This window comes from Caretta caretta, chromosome 1 (genome assembly GCF_965140235.1).
Source record: "Caretta caretta isolate rCarCar2 chromosome 1, rCarCar1.hap1, whole genome shotgun sequence".
Classification (NCBI taxonomy): Eukaryota; Metazoa; Chordata; order Testudines; family Cheloniidae; genus Caretta; species Caretta caretta.
Window position 1 is genome coordinate 62,554,649 of NC_134206.1, and position 18,816 is coordinate 62,573,464.

The following is an 18,816-nucleotide window of genomic DNA, read 5'->3' on the forward strand; positions in this document are numbered from 1 at the left end:
CGAGAGTGACTCTCCACTGATCTGATCCAAAACCATGGAGACCCAAAAGTGAAGCATCTGCAGACTCGGAGAAATCGTGCCCCTTCAGCCCAGGCCCAGCTCGCTAACAACATTTGGACCAAAGTGGGGGAGGGGAATTCAAATCCTTTCATCATCTGCTTGAGAAAAAATTAAAGTGATACTCTGGCCCCACTTACACCAAAAGGCCCCTTTTTTTGGTAATTGTGCTAGCACCATAAGGAATGACTCCATCCACGCTGAGCAGAAAGGTTTGCCTTATGTGTAATCTGTCCTTAACTGTAGCACTCTAGTCATGCATCCATGTTCTACAATTACCTGATGAAATTTGTGACTCATGAATACTCCTGGGGCCATGCCCCTAATGGCTTCCAAGTGCTATTTAACCTGGCTTATGACAGCCACATATTCCATTTAGTCCTTCCAAGGTCATTTCACTTCTAATGAATACTAATTTCTCCATGCTCAGCCACACTCTTCACCTTTATTGCAGTAACAGACAGATGGTTGCAAACTATTTCTGTTATAATGAAACCTGGTAAAGGGGACTGCATAAAGGCCCAGAAACTAACATCTGCCAAGTAGAAATGGCCTCTGAACTAAGGGTGGAACAAAGTTGTACTGGAAAATGGAGATACTCTAGTGCAGTGTTTCTCCAACAGTGCTACAGAGACTGCTGGTTGCTGGCAGCAGCTGCTTATGTCACAGGGGTGAAACATCCGTCACTCTGTAACCCGTGATCCTTCCAGTTAGTTGTAGCCTGGTCCAGCACTCTTCGAGTAAATGTCCAGCCAGGCTGACATGTAATTTTCCTGTTTGCAGACACAATTTGTGCCTGCAAAAAATGCACCATTTTTTCTCCTGCCCACAAGTGAACTGTGTGGATGCAAATCTTAGTGGCTTCAGACCCAACTACCAAATTTGCGTCTGAAGCATATACAGTAGTTAGACACGTAATTAGTAAGATTTTCACTCATATGATAATTGCAAGTGCAAATGTTGGATGAGTTGTAGGTGAATTTATTTTTTAAAATATGAACAGGGCCATTTCCTTTTCCGTCAACTCCTGGTTCCTACCAATGTTGCTACTGCCTCCTTTGACAGTTCTTAGCTGCCCTCTTTTTGCTATGGCATGAATCCCTAAGCCAGACTTGGCCATATTGGCCATCAAATGCATACAAATGGCTCCGTTCATCCATTTTATCATCTTCTCTGGGGCAGCAAGTCTTGCACAGAAGAATTTTATTTCCTGTAAACCCATTCACTCTTAATTGCTCAAGTGCCTGCAACCTGCTTTTTAAGCATCCTCTGTGTCACTAGCAAGGTTACCAATGTTTCCCTGCTTTCTCCCCCCACCATCCATCCAAGCAAGAACAACTTCCTGTGAGTTCCTCTAGTCGCCATTAACACTGCTCCATAAATCATATTGAGGGTTTTGCACATCCTCAAACCTGCCCATTAGATGAGACACCATCTGCTGTCTAATGCCAAAGGGAGCAGAGTTTCTTTCCCCATATCACCACTCTACAAAACTTTCTAACTTTCCAAAAAAGGGAGTCAGGTGTTTTGGGGGATTGTTTTATCAAGTGCCCATCTTGTTGGTCTCTCTCTTCCCTATCCATAATTACCCTTTTTAGAATGCTTTTATATCCTTGGAGACAAAAATTATATCTTAATGTATACGGTCTCTACTGACTTGCATTGCTCTAGCTTCATGCTGTATTCTCCTTCATCTTCCTCCTAGCCCAATTATTCTGCTCAGCGGGCCTTCTCTCCCATTGCAGAATCCATAGATAGATACATTTACAGGCTTTCATTAGTATTCTTCCTCCTCTCCTTTTTGTTGCCCAAAGTCTGCAGCAGATTAGTACTTACTTCAGCTGTGGGTTGTATCTGGAGCAGTGTCATTAGTTTCAGAGTAACAGCCGTGTTAGTCTGTATTCGCAAAAAGAAAAGGAGTACTTGTGGCACCTTAGAGACTAACCAATTTATTTGAGCATGAGCTTTCGTGAGCTACAGCTCACTGTAGCTCACGAAAGCTCATGCTCAAATAAATTGGTTAGTCTCTAAGGTGCCACAAGTACTCCTTTTCTTTTAGTGTCATTAGTGTTATCCATCCCAGGGATGATGATGATGATGTTATCATTTATTGTTTGCATGACAGTACTACAAGTTAGTAAATGCCAAGATGACTTTCTTGTCTAAGAAGTAGAGCTGGTTGACAATCCTGCGAAAAAATGCCAATTAGTTGAAACAGAATTTTTTTTGCAGGAATTTCTCAACTCTAATTTTTTTTGTAAATGAAAATTGTTGAGACATCATTTTGAAATTGTCATTTTCTAAATGTAAAATTCATTTTTTTCTAGTTCCAATCCACTTTTTGTTTCAAAATTTGTAAAAAACATTTAAATAAAAAATGACTAAAATTGAAACAAATCACTTCAAAATTATCAAAACCAAATTTTTCAATTAACCCAAATCAAAAAATATTGGATTTGTGGGACACAAAGGTTTCTAAAATTGTGACTGTCCTAATTTGGGATAGGAATTTTTTAAAAAATTTCACAGGACAGGAAAACAATTTTGTGCTCAGCCCTACCGAGAAGCAGCTGGACCAAACACAGCTACTTAGGTGACTGTCCATCAAGATTTTACCGTAATTGCTGCTTCTTGGAACCAACAGTGCCCCCCAACACACACACACACATTTCGAACTCTTTTTGTCATGCTGGTAATTTTAAAAATGTAAGTCAATTACCAGAGCAGAAAGTTTGTCACAATGATTTTTATTTAAAAAATGTGGAATATTCACAGCCTGTCAAATCCCTCCTTCAGTGCCAAAAAGCCATGTAAATATAACAGTCCAACCATATTGCCTAGTTGTTGTCTTTGTTCTGAGATTTTCTTAGGAGGTTATAAGGTCCCCATTCTGCTTGCTGTAAAAGTGGAATTTTCTAAACCTCTCTAGTGTGTACCGTCTGTCATGCCTAATAAAGAGGCAGCTGTGACAAAGTTGGCACCTACTATATGCAGGAAATCGCTCTGCTTGCAGCAGTTGGGGAAACAGTGCTTCAAAAAGGCCTTTAATATTCTGCAAACAACTCAATTATTTATAATTGTTTTGTCCTTAGCTGTAAATTAAAGTAATGATCTTTTATAGAGAGAGTTAAAAAGCAGTAGGCAGGTTTTTTCTTGAAATGAATGAAATCTACATAAACACCTGTTTTGTTTTTAAACTTCGTAGGAAATCAATGTGTTGACAGTAGCATTGGTCAATCAAGAGAGAGAGAAAAATTCTGAGAAACGAAGCCAAGGTCTAAGATCAGAGAAAGAGGCGCTGTTAATAGGTAAGACAACTCAGTACTCAGTTCATCACTGCATATAACAACTAGAAAAAAATTATTGTGGAATAAGCAACCTTGAACATTTGACTTAATGGCATTAGAACCTAAAGACTGTGCTGCTTATCATTCCCATGTGTTCACACGGGTTACAGTCAGAACAGCCACATGGAATCAATAGAAACGTTTTGATCATAAGGGATACAGGACCAGTTCGACAAGGCTCACTCGCATGACTAAGCCTTACTCACCTATGAAGACCTACTAATTTTAACATAAACATTTCTTATGCAGGACAAGTTGCAGGATCTGCCTCTATGCTTGTAAGGTGACAATAGATAGAGACTGAATTTACTTGTTCCAGGGTCTCATGGAATAGAACAGTGTGAATGGTGATCTTCCCATTGCACTAACAAAATGGGTGTAAGAGAAAGGAACAGAAACAATATTGAACAAAATAAGGATGCCCTTAACAGTTCCCTTTTTTTTTTTTTTTACATTAGGTGACAGTTTACTGACAAGAATAGGTATGGGAAATACCTCAAGGACAGTTAATACTTTAGCATACCTAATGAAAAACTTTAAAGGGAAATTATAGGTAACGGGCATTGGTCCATTCCAGGAAATGAACTATGACTGGCATGACATGATACAGTGGGGATGGATTGTGATATATAAGGTTGTTAGTTTGGGTTCTTTTTAATTTTGGATCAGACATTCCATACATAATTTCGGTCCCAGCATTTGGCTTCCTTTTAACTGTAACTATAAATGAATGCCTTTGATTTATTCATAGATAAATTGAGGTAGATGACTTGGTATATTGGGAATTTTATGTAGAGCTTTTCACCGCTAAGTGACCAGTTATTTGAATCCAGCCCACTTTGGTAATTATCTAAAGTAGTTACCACTTTATGGCTGTCCCATGGCTCATTTGAAGTGAGCATGTGGTCTCAGTCCTGGTCCTAATGGTCAGATGTCCACATCAGACAACCATCATCAGAACTGGTGGTCTTAATGGGAGCCAAGGACTGCATGGGCACGGAAACCCAACATTACTCTTTCCCTTCAAGATCAGGGATGAGGCACATTGGTGATTGGTGGGCGGAGACTTTGCCCTATATCTGCCCATTCTCTAGAAATGTCAATATTTCACAAGCACTAAAATTCACTTAAGAAAAGCTGAGTTACTAAGTTGGTATCATGCATCTCTAGTCAATAATTACAAGCATATTTTTAAGTAGCCTTTTATTTCATTTACATTAATTAAAAATGGGCCATAGGTACAGAAATCAGATCTGGATTTTGAATGCCCCAAAACGGAAGTGTTTGGGTATGAAGTTTTGGTTCAATCTATAACAAAGATGGTGCCATTAGCAAACTGAAGACTGAATACAGGTTTGGATTTCCAACAGATCCAGTCAAAGTTTAGTGGTATTTAGTTTGGGCCCATCTCTGCAATTATTGGCAGAGACCTTGATCCTGCAAAGATTTACACGTGTGCTTATGTTTATACACTGTGGACGGCTATTTCCATTGATTTCCATGGGATGACCCACTATGTAAGTAAGTTTTTGCAGGATCAGGACTAGAATTTGCAAACATAACTGAAAATCTGAAAGAGGAAAAGGAAAGATGTAAAATGAGTTAAGCTTTACTTATCTTTTTCTAGTGTTGCCAGTGTTTGGGAAACGCTGAAACCTAACGGTGATTCTGTTTCAGTCAGTATCAGCAGAGTGGCCTGCAGTTCACAAGACACAGTGACCCATTTTTGTAATTTGTAACCATTTTGCTCTTGCTCTGTTTATGCCTTAAAAATAAAGAACCACCCCCTTAAGGTTTATTAGTTAAGAAACTCGACCAAAGGGAGCTGAAAATATCTTTGAATCTTGCTATTCAACTCTCAGCAAATAGTTAGTGACATGCATGCTGATGACCATTCCATATACCCACTGTTCATATAGAGAAGGAGAAATGGGATAATGCTTTTAATAGCAATGCTGACATCCAACATCCTGCTTTCTCGATTCGTCACTATTATGCTGACACTTGATTTCCACTGCAGGGAAAAAAACTCTAGATTTAGAATCTGACTCCTCCTCAGCCCTTTATTCCCAGACCTTTTAACATGATCTTGTAAATTGCAATGAAGAAAGACAGAGCTTGCTCCCTTTTAAGGAAAAAAAATAAGTAAATATGTCAAGAAGGATTTGTTCTTCTCTCAGCAGCACTTTGGGGTAATGTGGATTAAACACTTATCATAACTAGCAACAGCATAATTATTAGAAAAATTCAAGGCAATGCAGTTTCTGACACAGTTTATATGAAACGTTTCCACAACAGAGCTTCCACTGAAGGGGAAAAAGCAATAATTTTTCCATTCCAATATCTACTATTATATATTGGTAAATCAAGCATAAAATAGGTAATTGAAATGTTTCCAGCAAGTCTTTGTTTAGAAATCCCTTTATTCATCTGTATATTACCTTGGCCACTTACTTGCTAACTGCTGTCATTTCTGAAGATGAGCGATTGTGTTTATCATGTTACTATGGCTGTGTTAAAAATGTACTGTTCTCTTTTGTTTGTTGAACTGTGTAAGAAATATAAGAATCGTAATGCAGACTGAAAAACTTGCAATGACTTATTCAGAACTACTGTGTTTAGACATACAATATATTGCCTCAGGTAATTTCAATACCTGGTGTGTTTGTTTTAATACAGGTATCATATCCACATTTCTTCATGTCCATCCTTTCGGCGCCAATATAGAATACCTTTGGTCTTACATGCAGCAACTGGACTCTAGGGTAAACAATGTTAATCAAAGTCTGGTTTCTTTATAGAACTTTTGTTTTGTTCTTTACTGCATGTTAAACTCGGCGTGAGTGTCCATTAGAGAGGTAATGGGATGTGGGGCTTGCGGGTTCGCAGTCTTCGTTCATTCGCAAATTACATTGCACACATGTACCTGAGGTCTTTTGCCTTTCATTACTTTGCTGTGCTTTTGTGGCAATGAAAGCTGTTGTATTACATGGCAAAGACTACCACGCTGATTCTAGGAAACATGATTCTTATTTACTTCATGTAATATGTAGGAAATAAATTAAGATGTAGGTTTAGCTCTGGCCACCAAAAGGAGAGAGGATGGCCAGACAGAGACCTTTTCTTGGGACTGTGCCTCTTAGAGAGCCTTGTACCCTGCAATGCGTCCCTCACCTTACCCTGATGCTGCCCCTCAGAGCTGAGAATGCTCTTGATACTTGGATCAGTGAGCCCTCTGTGCACTTTGGAGCATGAATTATGCAGTACAAATGGAGAGTGGAGTATAAAGGACTGACAGGGCTGCAGGCCCTATCAGAGGAGCCACAGAAGTGGTCACCACCTCAGGCTATAGCATGCAGATGGACCAGGGGAAGAGACTACAGTAAGATAGATAATACACTGTCTCTCTTTTCACTTCATCCTATCCACATAATCGACACTGTGCTTATGAAAAATATTCTTTGCTCACTGGCTAAATGTGGTGATGCCTGTGTCAATGCAACAAAAGTCTGATTACATAAATGAAATTCATATTCCTATTATCTCTTCCTCTGGTCAGTATAACTTGGTTCTAAATAAACCCTTTCATTCTGAAGTAAGGAGTTAAATACTGGCCATGGTGTGGCTATAAAATACAAGCAGACATTAGGCACTTAACAATGATTTGCATATGTGGTTGTTGAGATACAAGTAACTAGTTACATACTATGGGTCAAATCCTGCACCCCTTATACTATTGACTTCAACTGACTGCAATAACCTCCCACTTCCTGTCCTCCTGGACTCTCCCCTCTTCAATCTATCTAACATTCGGACTGTAGCCCAGCTAACGTTCCTTTCCTTCTGCTCTGACTATGCCACCCCTCCCTAGAACCCTTTCGTGGTCTCCATGCAAAATAGTGCAAGGTAGAGAGTAGTGGAGATGCCTTAGCAAGAGCCCCATTAGTGTGAGAGAGAAGGGGGAGCTGGCAGGGCCCTGAGCCTTTGCAACTCGCTTCCTGCCATAACAGCCTGTTTGTCAGCGCATCACAGGCCATCATTTTTCTCTTGTCCTGAAGGAGATGGGTGCAGGGTAGGGCTGGGTAACTGGATGGCTGTGTTTTCATTGCAGGGTTGTACAAATCCGAGTGATGACGTATTTCTTTCTGTATTGAGTTCAAATTCCTGGTCCTGACTTCCAAGACACTTAGATCTCAGCCCCTTCTCTCCCCCACACTCCTCACCTAATGCTGTGCTCGGATGCTCCATATCTTCTCGCAGTCACGCTTTTGTGCCTCTTTTCACGCTGTTCCAAATCTCTGGCACATACTCGCTCTGCCAGTCAGCCGAGCGTCCTCACGCATCTTTCAAATCCCTTTGTAATACCCACTGCTTTTGATTAGGTTTCAACTGCTGTCCTCTCCCAGGGTTGGCCACTCCTGCTTAATTATCAATATTTAAAATACAGGCTCTGTGTGCCACATACCACAGTTCAGACTGGTATTTGTTGTACCCCTTATGCCTCTTTTCCGTCTCTCACTTGCCGGTTGGAATCATTTCCTGTGTTTAATTCAGGCCAAGTGCTGCAACCTTTACTCACACAAATTGTCTCATGGACTTCACTGGGAGCATTCACACGAGTAAGGGCGGCAGGGTCAGACACTTAGGTTGTAAACTCCTCATGGAATGGACCTTCATCTCTCTCCCTTTCTGTAAAGGGCTGTTTAAATTTGCAGGGCTACATCAGTGCCAGATAATAAATGTGGACTGCAGGATTTGGCCAGATGAGCTTACTTCTGAAGTGACTGACAGTAGTAACCAATTACTTTTTAATAACGTGATCCTGAGATGTAATCTCAAAGATTAATTTCATTTACTTTCCATGGATACCTTGTCATTACTAACCTAAGCAGGAATGATCATGTCATAGTACCCAGGTTGGCTGCAGCCTCACTGTGCAATTCACACGTTACCCAAAAGTAACTTGTTATCAATTACTCTGATGAGAAGTAAGAAAAATATGTAGCAGATTTCGTTTTGGCTGTAGATTGATTGGCCCTTACACTGACTCTCTCTGGCACTTTTCTGCAAATCACTTAAACTCTGCCTCAGTCTCCCCTTTGGGAAAATAAAGGGGTATGGCTAATATTTTCTTATCTTGCTGGGGTGGCGTGGTGAGGCTTAATTTGTGTACTTCCTGTTGGTAAAGTGCTTTGAAAATGAACAATACTCCCATAGTCGTGTGCTAGGAGTGTTAGTAAATAGATTTGTAATAAACCTGTTGTCCACAGAACTGGAGGATACTGCTGTGAATAACAAATCTATTGCGCAGGAAGCAGCAGCAGTACACATTTCCCCATTATTTTTTGTATTATGATCGTGCCCAGAGGCCCCCATCAGTATTCAAGCTCCTTTGGGCTAAATGCTGTACAAACACACAGGAAGACACAACCACTGCACACAAGGAGTTTACAGTCTAAAAAGACAAAGACCAATGGTGGGAAGAAGTGGGACAGAATACAAGCAGAGTGATCAGGGGGGACAGCAGGTTTTGAGAGTCCCAGTTTTTTGAGTGCCCAGAAGTGGGACTGGACGATGGGATGGATCACCCAATAAATTGCCATGTTCTGTTCATTCCCTATGAAGCACCTGGCATTGGCCACTGTCAGAAGACAGGATACTGGGCTAGATGGACCATTGGTCTGACCCAGTACGGCTGTTCTTATGGTGTCTATTTTATTGGTGGTATCTGAGGGAAAGAAGCTGAATTTATACTGCACTTCACTATTCTAATATAATTTTAATTTATTTTTGCCCATTTTCATTTTTTAAAATACATATTTTACCTTATTAATTATTCTTGTCTATTCAGATTTTATTTTCTCCCATACCATGTGCCTTACCACTGACCCAGAATAGACACCTGGAGGACCAAGATGGAACAGTTTCCATGGTCATTCTGTTTTTGGCCTCTTCGCTGATTCTGTAAGGGAACCACTGTCGTGGTGATTTTTGTTTTTTGGGTGATGATGGGCACATCTTTCCTACTAGAAACTTGACTGAGGTGACCTGCTCACATAGCTCACCAAATGTACAAAGATTTTGAGTGACATGGAGGCAGAAACAATGCCTCCTAGAGCTCTGGGACTGCTGCCAAATCTCAGGCAGTGTACCATAGAGCTCTTAACCTGCAGGGGACCAGCTGTCACTGTGCCTCAGTGGGTCACAGCTGAGAATGCCAGGTTCATGACAAACAGCTGAGAAATAGGGCAGACTCACCCCAAACTGGTGGTTATTCCATTATTAAATTATACCAAGCCAGTAACAAAAGTAAACTTCTGTCTCACCACACTGGTTAACAAGAAGTCAGAAATGCAGTCTCCTTAGGCATTCCAGCCCTTGTTTCACCACCCAGACACTGGACTCTATGATGAGTGGTTACTGAAAACCAATTTCATCACATATAGGGTCCTCTAATCCCAAGAGATCAGCCACATAGCCAGGTCAGTATATAACTCAGATCTTACCCAATAATCATGCTGTTGCCAATCCTTTAGTATCTAATATCTAATGGCTTATTTATAAGAGAAAAGAAAGAGGAGAGAATTAAAATGGTCAAAGAAATCATATACATACAATCATTGCAAAGTTCTTGGATCAGGTTTGTAACAGTGATGTTACAGATTTATGGCTTGCAAAGTCTCTTGGAACTTCCAAAAGATTGGAAGGTCCTCAGTCTATAGTCAATATGCTCCTTTTAGTGTAAATCCATAGTCCAAAGATCAGAGCAGGAAAGAGACAAAATGGTGATGCTTTCAGGGTCCTTTATACCCTCTCCCATGTGGAGGGACTGCTCTGAGTCTTAGTTTGTGGAAAATAACAGGCACAAGATGGAGTCCAGGGTCATATGAGCAAGTCACATGCACTTGCATGCTTTGATAGGAGCAACCATTACCCATATTCTGGTTAAAGCATCCACAGGAAGGCTCACCGGGTGCTTCTATGGCCCATTGTGAGAGTTACGTGTTCTTTAATGGGCCATCAACTTGAATGGGCTATTCACAATGTGCTGGCTAGACTGGATTAACCTTCCTTCTCGGTGTTACTATAGGAGCAAACACATTTGAAATACTGGTACATAGTCAATATTCATAACTTTAGACACACAGATGATACATGCATACAAACAGGATAATCATATTTGATAAATTGTAACTTTTCCATTGATACCTTACATGACATACTTTGTATACAGTTTGGTGTAATTGTCTAACAGTGGCAATATTAATGACATAAATGGTAATATTTCAATCATACAGGATCACACCAGCTCCTCTTGCCAGTGTGGAGAAGGCCCTGGCCCACTGTGACCATTAGCCCTGTAGAGTCCTTGTGCTCAAGAGAGCTCAGGGACCAGGACTGCGGCCCTGTCCTCGCACACCACTTGCATGCCCACACAGGGTTCAGTGCAATCTGGCCCTTAATGGTTACCTGCTAAATTTAACCATAGTTTATGAAGTAAACTATTTTAAATACTGCTTCTACATTTTAGCTTAGCTGAAAGTGACCAACCAAACCTTTACCAAGGAAGGCTTATTTAATCAAAAATGTGGAAACCAAAAAGTAAAATTAATATTTTATGTTTTTTTGAAGAAAATTAGAGTGCTGAACCTCAAGACCAGTTAAAGTATATACACTTCTTAGAGAGACTAAAGTAAATGTTATGCAATGATAACAGCCTAGCAGTGGTATCTCTTCCGGTTATATATTGTTGTTCTTTTATAATGCCAGTCCAGGTACAAAAAGCAAGACCCATGCTGCAGGGAATTTACATTTGTGTTAGAGTCAGGAGATTCAGATGTATGGAGTTAATGTTAACAAAAGGGCTGACCACTAGCATACCATTAATTTAGTACAAAGCTGCAGGGTTTATTTATAGGACAGTCCCATAATAAAGAGGGCAACACTGCCTGATTAGCATGTATCTACTGCATCTTAGAGCAATTCTGCAAACAAGCTGATAATATGGTTGAGTTTGTTCTCACTTCCACCTGTGCACATCAGAAATAACTGCAGGTAGTGATGTATAAATAGGGTGAATGAGCTCAGAATCAGATTCAGTGTCTGGATGTCATAGCTTACCATGGCATAGATTTTGGGTAATACCAGAGGGTGTGGACGATTCTCCACATGCAATATAGGGAGCATTCCATGCGCTTTCTACTAGCTTGTGGCCATGAACAAGGTGCTGTCCAGAACCCCATTGGCGAAGATAGGCCATTTAGGGGTAGGAGGAGGGATTATGTGATGGGAGGAGGAACAATGGTGGAAGTTCAGTAGACTGCATTGTCTTTAAGGGCAGGCTAGCTGCTATACTCGTCTGTACTGTGTGGGATTCTCTTCGAGGAGCTCTGGTGACTATGCAAGTCCCCTTCATGCTTCCTCTTCCAGGCCCAATGGTACAAAGGGCAGGCACAACCTATCCTTCCCTGACCCTACCCCAAGTAATATTTCTTCCAGAACTGAATTTCTGAGAAATGTCTAAACTGAGTAAGAGGCCACTGAACTAGGACAAGAAGCAATGGGCTTAATCTGCAGCAAGGGAGATTTGGATATTAGGAAAAACTTTCTAACTACAAGGGTAGTTACGCTCTGGAATAGGCTGCTGGAATCCCCTCACTGGAAGTTGAAGACCAGGTTGGATAAGAAGTTGAAGAACAGGTTCTGGGATGGTCTAGGTTTCCTTGGTCCTGCCTCAGCGCAGGGAGCTGGACTTGATGACCTCCTGAGGTCCCTTCCAGCCCTACATTTCAATGATTCTATACCATAGTGGGAATATGGATCTATCTGTAGATGGCATAAAATGTTATAAACTCTCAAAAAGAAATGCTGGGGTATTTAGTTGACCTAGAAAATGTTTCTTCTACGTGTATTCTCTAAATTTCCTATTTCTTAAATATAACCCAATTGTTTCTCACTGTATTTTTGCTTTTCCCTCTCTTTCACAGATCTCTGCAAATGAAATAGAAATGCTTTTGATGAGATTGCCACGCATGTTTAAACAAGAGTTCACTGGTGTAGGAGCAACATTGGAAAAGAGGTGGAAGTTTTGTGCCTTTGAAGGAATTAAAACTACCTGACTGTGAATAGTAAAGAGGTATGCAGAAGAAGAATTCCTAAAGCATGGCAGGGTTACAAAGTATTAAAGTATGAAATTTGGTTTTGGCACACGGACGTACATTTTCAGAGTTATCCAAGCCTAATTTTAGTTACATTTGTGACGTTCTCTTGTGAGTGGAAATGTGGTTGTGCACCAGCTCCTAAAAATAAAAATATAAAATATTTTAAAATGTGACCTATGAAAACTGAAGATACCACTGAAGACAGTCATAACGATGTCAAGATATTAACATGCTACATCTAAGAATAGCTCACTGAGCAAATGGATAAGGGAAAAGATTGCCTAGTTATGGTTGCTAAGCTACAGCAATGTATATGTAATATATAGCAGAAATCATTACGTTATGTTCCTGAAAGTCTTTCCATTAAGTAAGTAATTGTACAGTGAGAAAAATTATCCCAAAAGAAAACTTGAAGATGTGTCTAAACAGTTATTGTCTTTTGTAAATTACGTTTTATGCTGTTCCAGGGATTTTTGCCTTATTGAAAGAGGCCTGAAAATGTGATTGGACTCCTCGAGAATGCTTTATCAAGAATATTATTTTTCTAATGTAACTATTCCTCATTATAAGTTCCTTTAACATGGGTTGCATATCAATTTTCATAAATGTGTAAATAAAAAAGAAACCAGTGTTACTGTATTGTATTTGGTATGTAACATTCAGGTTTATGCATCAAAATAAATATTCAGTTCATTACTGTTGAGGATTTTATAGCAAATATATTAATTTTTTTTCAATAAATTTGACTTCTACCAGATTATTTTTACAAGTTGTTCTTCTGATGTTTCTGAATTGTTACAAATCCAAAAGGTGTCCGTCACTGTTTGCCCTCCTTCCACCAAAGCCAGCTATTGCAAACCTCCCGATGAAATGTGTTGAGTACTGAATCAAAGAAGAGACTGTAATATTAGATTAAATCAAAGGAATTAAAATTAGCACCAAAGGAAGCTCCAAGGTGAAGATTGTGCTTTTACAAACTGAACAGATTTCATTTTGTTTTAAACATATCTAGCCAAGCAGCAAGGTATTTAAACAAACAAAAACAAAGCCAGGTTTCAGAATAACAGCCGTGTTAGTCTGTATTCGCAAAAAGAAAAGGAGTACTTGTGGCACCTTAGAGACTAACCAATTTATTTGAGCATAAGCTTTCGTGAGCTACAGCAGATGCATCCGATGAAGTGAGCTGTAGCTCACGAAAGCTTATGCTCAAATAAATTGGTTAGTCTCTAAGGTGCCACAAGTACTCCTTTTCTTTTTGCAAAAACAAAGCCATACATTTCACATTTTGCAGTGTTTTGTTGTGCAGCTACAATGCAACCTTGCAACTCTGCTTGAGGCAGAGTACAAAGTGCCCACTTGAAAATGAAGTGCATTTTACACTAACAAAGTATTTGTTGTTTACACTAACAAAGTATTTGTTGTTTACTGAAAACTGTGTTATCCCCTGCCACACTGTGTTCTTCTAATGTGAACTCATGCGCTGTTGCATAGTGAAACCCAATTGTTTAATGAAATGTGTATCTCAGACTTAACTTTCATGTTCTCAACTCCCATGCCATCATACTCACTTAGGAATAGCTAGGCTCAGATTTAGTGAACATCCCATACAAAGCCACACTACATTTGGTTTTCATGTACAGTAAATATTATGCAGTCTAAAGCTGAAAACACTTATGCAAAAGCATTTGAGATTGTTTAACTAACTCAAAACTGTAGTCATGTAATTTTTCCCCTTTTTAATCAATAATAGTTTTGAGCATAAAGATTTCTATAGTAAAAAAATGTCCTGTGCTGATCTTTTTTGCACTTCCATTAGTATCCCTAGTCAGCTGTATGACTGGCTCTTATTTATCATATGCTACCCTTCTCATGCCTGAAATGGGAGTGTCACAGATGCATCTAGTTGTTTGATAGCTTGTTGCGTATGTGGCTTTTACCAGCTATTTTCTATGCAGTGGCATAATATCTGCTTTTTTCCTCTTCCATTGTGCACAACAGTGTGGGGATGCCTACCGATATTGCCCTAATTTTGTCCCCCAAAGGCTAGCTTCACAAAGGGGACCTTGGCATTGCAATGCCTAAATATTAGGCACCCTGCCACATAGTGGCATTCACAGCCCTGAGCTAAGCAGCCAGGCTCCTGTACAATGCATGGGCAAAGTTAAGCACCTAAAAATTGGATTCACAGACACCAGCAAGCTGAGCAGGATGCCATCTAAGCTAGCCAATAGGAAATGCCATGTTCCTCAAATGGAGTTAAGGTGCCTAACTGCAGGCTGGAGCACTTCTTCCATTTGGGATTCTCAGCCATGAACTCGCTCTCCTAGACTTTGGCAGCTAGGCCAGGTCAGTCCTTTCTCATAAAAAAGCATGGAGGAAAGTGATTGTGATGTCTCTTGTGGTACCCAGAACTGTGAGTCACACTGTGACACCCGCCTCCCTCCCCCCTCTCCGCCCGCTAGCACCTCAAGCACTCTCTTCTGGGCTTCACCAACCCTCACTTTGTCTTGCAGGCTATCAATAGGTGTCCTCCAACCCCTGAGTCCCTTTGAAGCATTCCCCTGTGATAACCAGCCCCTGGCTTTGGCTGCTCACAGAACTAACAAGCTTCCTGTTCCTAAAGGACCAGTATACACACCAGCTTGTAAGATTCAGCTCAGGACTAGCACTTTGCTTAACACCACAGCACTGAGATATAGTTATAGTGCAAACAAGAAGAAGTTTATTATCAAAGTCTTGAGAGTCAGGAGATAGGAAGGATATTGGAACCAAATGGTTACATATCAAACATCATAACGCACTTTTCTAGAGACTAAGCCAGTTAATGCCCTAAAGAAGATTAGCTCATCCAAACATTGCAATATTTTCAATCAAGATTGGCCGAGAGCCCATTTTTATTAATGTAAATGCACTACCCATCTACTTCCTAAGTGCTGGATGGGCGGGGGTCTTTTTTGGCTGGCTACATATACTCCTGAAGTTTGTTGTCTGTACTCAGAGACAGGATAACCTCCATGGTTTGTTTTCCATATGTGCTGTTTCCCTGTTAATTTCAGAGCTCTTTGTTAACATCTGACTTTGTATGTAAATGGACATCCATTGTGTTAGCTTGCAAAGCTTCATTTACATCCCACCAGAGAGCTATACCTATCTTATCTCCTTCCCGGTGGGCAACCTGTTTTTCATCTGTGCCTTGATACAGACCCTCAAACATATTTGCAGTATATATACACCTAACTCCTTCCATAGTATCTGTACATACATTTCACAATGTTAGCAATGAGACAACCCCCCACCCAGCTTCTATTTAAGACCTCACATGATATTCTTTAGTCAACCAGAATATTCATACCAGAATCAGGACATTCCTGTTAACCCCTTGCCAGTTGGCATTAAGATGTAGTTGGGTCACAGTGGTGGTGACTCTCCTCCCCCACACAATTTATACCTAATAGTTTGAGTACTCACTGGGATGTGGGAGACATAGGTTCAAATACCACTCTGCCTGATTGGCCTATAGGACTCAAGCTTAGGGGGCTGTTTAAGTGCAGTGTAGATGTTCAGTCTTGGGCTGCAGCCTGGGCTCTGGGACCTTCCCACCTCGCAGGGTCCTAGAGCCCAGGCTGCAGCCTGAGCCCGAATGTCTACACTGCAATTAAACAGCCCCTGAGTCCAAGCCCTGTGAGCCTGTGTCAGCTGGCATGGGCTAGCCGCAGGTGTTTAGCTGCATTGTAGTCATACCCATAGTGCACTTGGATTTTTCACAAGGTCCCTCACCAAATGCTCTTAAGCAAAGTAAGCAGTCATGGGATAAGAGGGAAGGTCCTCGCCTGAATCAATATCTGGTTAAAAGATAAGAACCAAAGGGTAGGAATAAATGGTCAGTTTTCACAATGGAGAGAGGCCCCACAAGATCTGTACTGGGACCTGTGCTGTTCAGTGTATTCAGCAATGATCTGCAAAGAGAGTGAAAGGTAACGTGGCAAAGTTTGCAGTGGATACAAAATTATACAATAGTTAAATCCAAAGCTGACTGCAAAGATAGGCATCTCACTAAACTGGGTGACTGGACAAGAAAATGGCAGATGAAATTCAGCATTGATAAGTGCAAAGGAAAAATAATCCCAACTACACACATTGGTTTTTGCCAGTGGGTGCCCCATCCCAGCTCCGCCCCCTTCCCCAAGGCCCCGCCCTCACTCAGCCCCACTCCATCTCTTCCTGCCCCCGCTCTGCCCCCTCCCCTTACGTCCTGTCCCCTGAGCATCTCCTGCCCACTGCTCACTCCTTTCTGCCTCGCCTGTCTTGAAGGCGAGGTGTGTGTGTTTGGGGGGGGAGCTCAGCCTCCCCCCAAAACTGGCAATTTTCAGCATATTTATACACATCTTTCATATTCTGGTTTTGAATGTGTGTCTATCATTGGCATCGTAACAATGTAATCATTATTAAAATAGTAATGAAATATATCATTACATTATCATGAATGTATAGTAAAATCATTACAATCAGCTACAAGCTGTCTTCACTAACATCCCAGTTTAAAGACATTATGCTTGCACTGGGCTTCACAGCTGCTTAGGCCCTGTTTGGGAGCTGAGGGCCACTGATGGCTGTGGGAAGAAGGTGGATGGGAGGGACAAGCAGTGGAGCATCTTTCCCCTCTCCCTGCCCCTTTCTCCTCTCCCTTCCTTTCGCTCTCCCTGCCCCTTTTCCTTTCTCTTGTTTCTTCCCTAAGTCCTTGCTCCCCTTCCTGATGTTCCCCCCTTCTTGCTTCCCACCCATGTCCCTTTTCCCATCTCTCTCTGCTCCCCGTCTCCTGGTGGCTCTGTCCAGTGCCTGCTCCCACCCACACACTCAAAGTGGCAGAGGAGGTTCCCCCTCCTTGTGTGGGAAGGTTGCCTAGTGGTTAAGGCACAGGCCTCAGGCTCAGGTGTTCTGGGTTTGATTGTCTGCTTTGCCACAGACTCCCTGCTTAGCCTTGGGAAAGTCACTTCACCTCTGTGTGCCCTCGATCCCACATGCCAAATGGGGCTAATGCTGACCCTGCCTCCTAGACTAAATCCATTCATGGCTGTGTGATGATGGGGGAAATGGAGATAACACAGTGGGTAGATTTGGGCTGAATTTCTCCACAGCCTGAGAGTGAAAGCCAGCTCCTCACAGGGTGGATGGGCGAGAGTTTGGCTAAAGCATATATTCCAGAAAGCCATCAAACGCTGGAGAATCCACCACTCCCCTTGGTAGGCTGTTCCAGCAGATAATCAACCTCACCGTAAAAAAAGTATATCTAATTTCTAATTGGAATTTGTCTGGCTTCAGTTTCCAGCCACTTGTTCCCCTTATGCCTTTCTCTGCTAGATTAAAGAGCCCTTTACTTACACACTCTAATCAAGTCACCTCTCACTCTTCTTTTTGATTAAATAAATTGAGCTCTTTCACTGTAAGGCATTTTCTCCAGCCCTCAAATCATTTTTGTGGCTCTTTTCTGGCCCCTCTCCAATTTTTCAACATCATTTTAAAAATATGGACACCAGAACTGTACTCAGTATTTCACCAATGCGTTACAGAAGTAAAAACTCATCTCCTTACTCCTACTACTCTTCTGTCTCTTATTCTTAAGAAACTAGCATCTTTTCACAAATGTCAATAGTGTAATTCAAAGAAATAGCTATTAGATCATCTCGCGTATTTGACTGAGCATACATTATTCCCCTGAACAATATGCATGTGTAGACTGAATTTCTCCTGAAGCCAACGTTAGTTTTGCCTGTGTAAGGGCTAAGAATGGCCTTCAGGATTTGTACTCTATTAAAAGGGATAGATAATGGCATGGTATTTTCAGTTACATATGCCAAGAAAGGGGTAATTGAATCTTGAGCATCAGAGAATATTAGTTGGTCATCTCAGGTACTTCTAGGAATGAAATAGCACAAGCCTTATCTAGGCTAGGATTAAAATGCTTGTTGTTAGCACATGTCAGCTAACGCATTCCAATTAATGCCTTTTAAAAGTCTTATGTAAACAAGGCACACTACCTTTAACTCATGCTAAGTGGATTGTGTTAAGCCCTAGGGTGTTAAAGTCTAGACTGCCTTGTCTACATCAGCGTTTCAGAACGTGTTCTTTAGAACAAGTTAGCGAAGAGATTGTTTATAAAAGGAAGTTATTCTGAAATGGGGTAGAGTTTGAATTTAAAGTACTATAGCTGTCTGAAAATAAGAGTGTCTGCATGGGGAGCTCTTCCAGAAGGT

At 41.0% G+C, this 18,816-nt stretch overlaps 1 protein-coding gene across 6 annotated transcripts in view; it reads left to right on the forward strand.

Annotated features, from left to right (window-relative positions):
• Positions 1–13,322, forward strand: part of ENOX1 (ecto-NOX disulfide-thiol exchanger 1) — a 508,731-nt gene extending 495,409 nt beyond the window's left edge. For all 6 annotated transcript variants that reach the window (XM_075128654.1, XM_048851020.2, XM_048851038.2 and 3 more), the window contains 3 exons: positions 3,263–3,365; positions 6,084–6,169; positions 12,392–13,322. In XM_075128654.1, coding sequence (XP_074984755.1) covers positions 3,263–3,365; positions 6,084–6,169; positions 12,392–12,523 — 321 coding nt within the window. In that variant the 3' untranslated portion in view covers positions 12,524–13,322. The remainder of the gene's footprint in view (positions 1–3,262; positions 3,366–6,083; positions 6,170–12,391) is intronic.
• Positions 13,323–18,816: the final 5,494 nt, after the last annotated feature.